Raw genomic sequence first — 8,260 nt, 5'->3', positions numbered from 1 at the left:
CTGAAAAGAGCCATATGATGGACAGAAGCAATACACAGAACAGGACGGGATGTCAGAAGGTTGAGGGCATCAGTAGGTGAATTTGGATGGCTCACACATGTCTATTTCTACCATATTAACCGTATTGTATATGTTCCTTTTTAAAATATATGGCACATAAGTAATTTGAATGTGTAAGATTCTTTAAAAGACTCAAAGAATCTTTATCTCTCCTTTTTTCCCCCCATTACATCAGATCCATCCAAAGCTTTCATTGGCCTCTATATTTTATAATCAGTCTTTTAACTGTTATTGCTATGACTACAATCCTGGGCTTTGCTTCCTTCTAGCGAATGGAATCTGACTCTGCTGCATTTTGGTGCCAGGACATTTCTGCCATGATCTCTCCAACCTTCATTTTCCTGTTATAAGATGGTGACAGTGATACCAACCTCACAGAGAAGTTGTGAGGATACATTTTTTTTTTTTTTGAGACCGAATTTCACTCTTTATTGTCTAGATTGGAGTGCAATGGCGCAATCTCGGCTCACTGTAAACTCTGCCTCCCGGGTTCAAGTGATTCTCCTGCCTCAGCCTCCCAAGTAGCTGGGATTTGGGATTACAGGCACCCGCCACCATGTCCGGCTAATTTTGTATTTTTAGTAGAGAAGGGGTTTTGCCATGTTGGTCAGGCTGGTCTCGAACTCCCAACCTCAGATGATCTGCCTGCCTGGGTCTCCCAAAGTGCTGGGATTACAGGCATGAGCCACTGTGTCTGGTGTGATAAACTGATATATTTAAAATTTCTAACATAGAGCCTGGCCTACTAGTTCCTTCTTTATCCATTTATCTCCAATATCTAAGACTTTGGGATAGATGGTATGTTTTAAGGATGGAAGGATAGAGCTTGATGAGAAGAGGGTTTATCAAGAGTCCTGGGGCAGGACTGAGAGGAAGACTGGGATGCAGCCGGGGAGGGACCGTCCCAGGAGGGGAGTCACACCGGAGGTGTTGCTGCAAGTAGCCTAAGGGACGGCTTGTTGGGGATTCGCAGAGGCCTCAAGCCAAAAACCCTTGTCAAGAGCCAGGTTTCTGAGCCCCAGTGGGCTCAGTCATCCTGAACATTTGTCATTTAACTTAGTGTCATGCATGTCCATATGAAGAGACCACCCAACAGGCTTTGTGTGAGCAATAAAGCTTTTTAATCACCTGGGTGCAGGCGGGCTGAGTCCGAAAAGGGTAAGCGAAGGGAGATAAGGGTGGGGCCGTTTTATAGGATTTGGGTAGGTAAAGGAAAATTACAGTCAAAGGGGGGTTGTCCTCTGGTGGGTAGGAGTGGGAGGTCACAAGGTGCTCAGTGGGGAGCTTTTGAGCCAGGATGAGCCAGGAAAAGGAATTTCACAAGGTAAAGTCATCAGTTAAGACAGGGGCAGGGCATTTTCACTTCTTTTGTGATTCTTTAGTTACTTCAGGCCATCTGGGCAAATATATACGTGCAAGTCACAGGGGATGCGATGGCTTGGCTCAGAGGCCTGACAGAGAGGTTCCAAGATACTCTTGGAAAAAGCATTGATTGCTGGAAAAAATGTTCTTTCTTCCTTTGGAATCTGAGTAAAGGGGCAGGAAACAGCGAGGTCTCTCCTCCCACCTTCCACCACCATCATCAGTTTTGTTATTTAATCATGTATTTTTACTTGTATCTAAGCCAGGTCCTTTGACAATGAGGAGGTGCCAGGGATCAGGGGTGAGGAAGTGCAGGACTGGATGGACATTTAAGGTAGGGCAGCTTTGGGGGATGCTGCTTCCAAATGCAGGGGGGACCATCACCGTGTATTCCCCATAGTTGTGTGGTAGGCAGCTCTGGGTACCCTGACCACAAAGCTTTGGGGTCAATTTGTTCACCAGAGGATGTGAGGAGGACGGAATACTCAAAAGGCACTCAGGGATGGTGGAACTTTGGAGCGGAGGAGGCGGGCAAGGCCTCTCAGATGGTCACGCTGTTCTCTATCATGCTGGGTCGAAGGTACTCATAGGGCAGGTCCAGGACTGCATTCCGGACCTCAATCTCCTTGTCCATGGCAGCCAGCGCCTCCCGGAATTGTCTCAGCACAGCTTGGGGCTCAGGGCCAGAGAAATATTTCTCCTCATGCTGCCCCAGGGCCACCTGAGAGGCAGAAAACAAGTTGGCTCAGCCCCTTGGGGGCTCTCAGCCCAGAATACTTCCCCTCCTTTGAGCTGCCTCCTTCCCAGGACCCAGGCATTTGCTTCTTACCATGACAGGCTGACGTCTGCCAAGGAAGTCGGTGACGGTCTTTTGCATACGTGCCTGGTGGAGATTGGGCAGTGAGTCCACTATGTCCTTCTCTGTCACATCCTTGGAGATGGGTGGGGGCTTCCGCATGGTGCATGGGCCATTAAGGATCCAGGAGTACCAGTCCAGCTGCAGGGAGGAGAGCCCACAGAAACCTCGGCTGATGACTTGGCCATTTGATCCCCCACTTCTCCATCCCAGGAGCCCTTGGGGGATAATCACATAGGTTACCTGACCCAGGTGGTTAGAAGCATGCTGACCCGTGCATGTGAAGGTGCACATGGTGACAAAGTGGCAGAGCTGAGCCCGGGACTCTAAGGAGATGGGGAACCTGGTGAAATGAGGAGAATCAGAGACCTTGAAACCAGAACATGAAACAGGTCTCAGGCAGGGAGAGCTATGTGGAGATACAGAAAAGTTATTTTTCTGTGGTCCTGGCCTGCACACCCTAGGACTCCCACCTTGTGTGTGCTCCAAGGTTAATGCACTTGGGATGAACCCTGAGCTATGGGGAGAGGGGAAGGAAGAGTGAGAGAAAATACCTAAGAGAAGTTTTGTAACTGGTTCCAAAGGAAGCTCTCAGTACATGAGGAGAGAGAACACTGTGTGGAAAGAGGGCTGGGGAGATCAGGAGTGCTTGTTAGCATTTCTGGACACATCCTGGAGAATTCTCAGGTTCCTCGGGCAGGCGGGGTATCTCATGATGATGTGAGAAGCAGATTGTTTGTAGAGGAGTGGGTGTTGACAGGGGTCAGTGGGGAGGGATCCCTGTCTCACCCCCGGTCTTGGGCTGTCTGCAGTCCAGTCTCAGTCATCTCTCTGCACCAGGCCTGCAGCTCTAGATCATCCTTCACGGCTTGGTCGCTCTTATAGAAAAGCCCAACCATCCCCTCCACGTACCTGCTCCCCAGGGAAGAAGATACTCAGTCTCAGGGGCCAATGCAGGACCTTCTGGACCTACAGTCCCCCGCCCCTCCATTCACTGCCTCTCTGTGCCACCCTCACCTACCGGCTGATGATTCCCCACAGCCTGATGGCATCTTGGCCATAAAGAGAAGATTTCACACCCAGGAGTCCACGGTCAGCCAGGTCATCAGGAGGACAGAGGGAACGATAGGTCAAACAAGCTGTGGCTCTCTGAAGAATGTCCACGTGGCCCCCACTACCAGTGCTCACCACCTGAGGATAACCCACAGCCATGCCAAGTTGCGGAGGGAGGAAGACGAGCATCAGGAGACTCCAGGCCTGTGCTCCTACTCTAGCCCTTTTAAGCAGGAAGCTATTCAGGCATGAGGCAGGTTTGGGAGAGGCCTTCCATGGAGGAAGGAGAGCTTGGGGGAGGAGTGGGAAAGGGAAACAACCCCTAGGATTCTTCCAGTATTGAACCCACTTCCCCTTCACCCATCCATTTCCATACCAGGTCAAAAATTCCACATTCAGAGACAAGACAACTACGGGCCAGGGTGTTGATCGCCATGGTGTAGCGGAAGTGGGGGATCAGGAGCTGATTATAGAAGAAAGAAATGGGACACGGTCAAAGAGAGGTCTCAGCATCCGTGAGAAGAGGATGTTAAAGGAAGTGACAGAAAAGGGAGAGACTTCTCGTTACATTGGATGGGGTCAGGGTAACATTTGGGAATACAGAGATGGAAAAATGTCTTCTCAGAGCATCCCAGGGTGAAAGTTTTAGCTCACTCATTTCCACAGTCTGGTATCCTGGCAGGTACCCACAGATAAGCCCATCCCTTTTTGCCTTCACCCAGACCTTCACCCTCCTATAATATTCCTTCTGTCATACAAACATGTGCAATATTAGATACCCTAAAGAAAACCCGTGCTTGACCCCACATCCTTGTCTTGCCATCTCCTTGTTTCTTGCTTTCCCTTTCACAGCAATTCACCCAGTGTTGTCTTTGCTTACTCACCTCACATTTGCTGCTCTTCCCCCATGAATCAGGCTTCTTCCACTTCCCTGAGATAGTGCATGTCCATTTATTAACCAACGACTTCCATACTGAGAAACCTAAATGTCACTTCTCTGTAACTTTCTTGATCTCTCAGCAGCATTTGAGACAGATGAATCACACGTCCCTCTTCAAACACTTTCTTCTCCTGGATGCCATGCATTGCACTTTTTGGTTTTCCTCCTACCTCAATGAGGTTCCTTCTCTTGTTTCTTTTCTCACTCTGCTCCCTCCTCTCAATTTGTAAATGTTGGATCACCCTAGAGTTATATCTGGATCAAATTCTCTAGTGTCTCTACAAATCCTAGAGAACTTCATCCAGTACAATGACTTTAGATACTTTTGTTTTCTAATGACTCTAAAATCTGTATTTACAACCTACACCCCTTCTAGGAACTCCAGACTCACATATCCAGTTGCCCTTCTGACATGTGCAAATGGGTCTTTACAGGCATTGGAAGCCTGACATAGTCAGAAAATAACTTGATTCTTCTCCCCACTAAGTAACATGGCTTCTTCTCTCATCTCCTCCCACCTCTTCTTTTCACCCCAACTCATGCCCTACACTTGAATCTCACCCATTATCCATGTTCCTTTCTTTCCTTGCCTCTATAGATCTTTCTGGCTATAATGTTCCACCCCTCACTTGCCCACCTGGAAACCTCTTTAGCCCACATTTCAACTCCTTTGTGAAACCTATTCTCACTTTTCCCCCCACCTCATAGTAAGTGTGTGCCTGGGTGTTTCCATAGTACTCTGTGTGTGTATGTGTCTCCACATATAAATTGATTGCTGCTAGATTGAAATGTACAAGGTGAGACTCTGTGTAGGAGTCTGAAATACGAAGGACAGTCAAATACAGAATGACCGAGATGCTGAAGTACCTTGTAAATAGGATGGAGGCTAGGCAAGCTTCTCATTGTAGCCACAGCAATCACCTCAGCAATCAAGTGTCCCCTCAGCAGATGTGACTGTAACTGGTGCAGCTGGAAATCAGAGCTCCGGACCCAGATCTTGGCCAGGAGCCAGGCCATTGGGGGATCCGAGGGCAGAAAGAGCAGAGGTGGGGGACATCCGTGTCGAGGTGGCTGGAGCTAGAGCAGGAGAGAGAATGGGGGCTGTGGACCTGTGTATCTAAGTCCCTAAAGGGGATCAGTGTCTGGTGGAAAAACACCTGGACCCTCTTACCTGGATGACCATGGGCAAGAGTCTTCCATCAGGCTGAAGCTTCAGCATGACCAAAGGGGCTGCCACATATTGCTGCTTAAAAATGATGACATTAGGCTTGACACCATCCAGCAAAGAGAAATCCACTTCAAACAGAGATCCAGACTGCAGGGCCAGAGGCAGGAATAGAAAATAGGGTTGGAGTCGTTTTCTGGAGCCCTTCTCTCATTTTCCAGGGTGGATCCTTCCTCTACCCATCCAAGTCTATTTTACTTTAAACACCAATCACTGTCCCTAGAACCAAAAAACTGAACACAGTTTTCATGACTGATGTCTTCCTTCAGACTTGGAGCTCCCTGCAGTGAAGGTTCTGGTTTTCCACCACATAAGGCCACTGCACTCTTCACATAACCCTTCTGCCAGCTTTAGCCAAGGTAGCAAAAATATTTTATCTACCCACCTCCCCCCAAAATAGATTCAGCTTTTAGCTCTCTAAGGCTTTGTTTAGTTTTTCTTGCTATTTCTCTCCAGAAGCTTGAGCTCTTCCCTAAGGCTGATATATGTTCAATGAAGAAGGAAGAGAGGAAAGTAGAGACGGAAGAGAAAGAAAAGAAGGTACAGGAGGAGATGTTGTAGATCAACGTTCTCAATCAGGGGCGATTCCTCCTCTCCCCACTCCCCAACCCCAGGACATTCGGCAATATCTAGAGACATTTTTGGTTGTCACAACCGGGGGGATGCTGCTGGCATCTAATGGGTAGAGGCCAAGGATGCTACTAAACACACTACGATCCACAGGAAAGCCCCCCACCCCCAACAGAGAATTATGTGGTGCAGAATGTTAATAGTGCCAAAGCTGAGAAGCCTTAAGTGTAGATGGAGGAGATGAGAGATGGGAAGAGAAGGGAGGTGGGGATAATGGCCGGGATGGTGGATGGGCAGAAAGCCCAGCAGCACCTGGAGTTCTTTCTCCAGCTGGGTCTTCAAGTCTTCCATCCCTGGAGGCAGCACCAGGCGGGCGGGGAGCCTTGAAGAACGCCTCAGGAGCATGGGGTTTGCATCATTGAGAAACTGGTACCCAAAGAAGGCATCATTCTTCCAAGAATCATGAACCCGCTCTAGGAACATCAATTGGGGAGCAGCCTGTGAGCTCTGAGCTCCTAATCCCGCTGACCTATTACTCTTCCATCCTCTATCCCCCCTCCTTTTTCAAATTCCCTGGGCTGGAAATCTGTATATTGGTTTTGGGAGGTTGTGGAAACTGACCAGCCAGGGCAGTCTTTCCACGTGGGAATATTTTTTTGAAATCTTCCAGCCCTTTCACACAATTTATGATATCCAGTGTCCCCTTAATGGCCATGTCCTTCCACCTGTGGAAAGAATGGAGTACAAGATCAATGAAGGATCCCACCTTGTGCCCTGGGAAGCAAGTACCCAGCCTCTACCTGGCACTTACGCTTTTGCTAGGGAGACACTAAAGTCTAAATCCTTATCCTCGAGGAATCGCTCGTCCCTGGGAAGGTCCAGTTGCCTATTCCCTGCTATAGGCAGGATTAACCCATTTTTCCAGGAGCCCCACCTGAAGGAAGAACACAGAGGTAGGAGTAAGGGGGCGGGCAGTGGGTTTCTTGGGATCTGGTAGGGGGATCAAAGACTTTCTGGGGCTCACCGGTACACCTTCCTTCTTTCCTCGAGCTCCTGTTCCCGGTATTTCTTAAACAGGTTCTGGGGGTCATCACTCAGGGTCCGGGCTGGGGGAGGGGGACAAGAGCACACACCCTCCCTGGTTACCCCTCTGTGCTGCGCTTGGGTCTCTCCATCAGCCACCCTCCTCTGCCCCATCCTCCTTCACTTCTCCCCATCTCCCTCATCTTTCCCTCTTTTACAGTAGCCTCCCTCAACCCACTTCTTCTTCCAGCCTGCCAGTGGCCGCGCCCCTTCTCCACCAAGCTCACCAGTGCCCTCGGGCAGGCAGATAATCCTGTGGCCCTGCACCCAGCGGTAGCAGGGGAAAAAGGCCTCGCCTTGGGTCCCCGGGCCCTGCACTGAGATCCACTTGCAGAACCAGTCGAGACTCAACAGCACTTTGTGCTTGCGCAGCTTCACCATCAGGAGGCGCCCCAGGTGCAGGGGGATGTCGATTTCAAACTCCTCCTCCTGTGCAACAGGACACAGCTCAGTGTCAGGGTTGGGGTCTTCAGGGAGGGCAGCGGGGTCGGTGAACCTTCAGAGAATCCTGGCTCTGTTTCCCCACCGGAGCATACCCGGGGAGAGGTGGAGGTGAGGAGCAGCTGGTACTGTGGGGCGCCAGCCTCCCCCACGACCTGCCATGCACACCCCAGCGGGCATCTCGTGGTCTCTGCTCAAGCACGCAATTGCCTCTCATTTCTCCTGTTCCTCTCGCTTTTCCTTTTCCTATCAGGCACACCAAGTGCACCCGACCTCGGCCCCTACCCGGCTTCCCGGATTTCTCCAGCACCCTCCGACTGGCCCCAGCCCCCAGTGACACCTCAGAGTCCCAGGGCCCCAGCTCTCACCTTGCCCCACACCGGTCGCAGCTGCTTCCCTAGGTCTGCCTCCCCGTGCTCGCCCACCAGCCACAGCTGCACCAGGTTGGGAGAGCCTGCCAGGAACAAATCCCCTGTGGCTACACGGACCGTGTACTTGCCCATCTTGCCCGGACCTCCAGGGGGGTCTGGGGAGAAATCAGCCCTACTTGAGGATCTGAGACCCAGCTCCCAGGGAACCACGCCCAGTCCAGAGTGCCTGTTATATTTGGGTTTCAGGCTCCCCACCTCCCACCCACAGATTCCTCCCACACGGGGCGGGGGTGGGGGGG

The 8,260-nt window shown here is 50.7% G+C and overlaps 1 protein-coding gene across 5 annotated transcripts in view; it reads right to left on the bottom strand.

Annotated features, from left to right (window-relative positions):
* Positions 1-1,645: 1,645 nt before the first annotated feature.
* Positions 1,646-8,260, bottom strand: part of LOC108514294 (arachidonate 12-lipoxygenase, epidermal-type-like) — a 38,041-nt gene continuing 31,426 nt past the window's right edge. For 4 of the 5 annotated variants that reach the window (XM_017850392.1, XM_017850394.1, XM_017850393.1 and 1 more), the window contains 14 exons: positions 7,959-8,044; positions 7,377-7,578; positions 7,091-7,172; positions 6,878-7,000; positions 6,688-6,791; positions 6,379-6,539; positions 5,443-5,586; positions 5,139-5,348; positions 3,708-3,794; positions 3,300-3,469; positions 3,068-3,190; positions 2,522-2,621; positions 2,252-2,419; positions 1,646-2,143 (listed from right to left, as the gene is read on the bottom strand). In XM_017850392.1, the coding sequence (XP_017705881.1) occupies positions 1,964-2,143; positions 2,252-2,419; positions 2,522-2,621; positions 3,068-3,190; positions 3,300-3,469; positions 3,708-3,794; positions 5,139-5,348; positions 5,443-5,586; positions 6,379-6,539; positions 6,688-6,791; positions 6,878-7,000; positions 7,091-7,172; positions 7,377-7,530 (1,806 nt within the window). In that variant the 5' untranslated portion in view covers positions 7,531-7,578; positions 7,959-8,044 and the 3' untranslated portion in view covers positions 1,646-1,963. Of the gene's footprint in view, positions 2,144-2,251; positions 2,420-2,521; positions 2,622-3,067; positions 3,191-3,299; positions 3,470-3,707; positions 3,795-5,138; positions 5,349-5,442; positions 5,587-6,378; positions 6,540-6,687; positions 6,792-6,877; positions 7,001-7,090; positions 7,173-7,376; positions 7,579-7,958; positions 8,099-8,260 lie in introns of those variants that run through there. The other variant, XM_017850390.1, reaches the window with a different exon arrangement.

Source organism: Rhinopithecus bieti, unplaced genomic scaffold (genome assembly GCF_001698545.2).
Source record: "Rhinopithecus bieti isolate Rb0 unplaced genomic scaffold, ASM169854v2 scaffold_32008, whole genome shotgun sequence".
NCBI lineage: Eukaryota > Metazoa > Chordata > Mammalia > Primates > Cercopithecidae > Rhinopithecus > Rhinopithecus bieti.
Note: the sequence above shows the minus strand (reverse complement) of the source record. Positions and strands in the feature narration are given on the sequence as shown.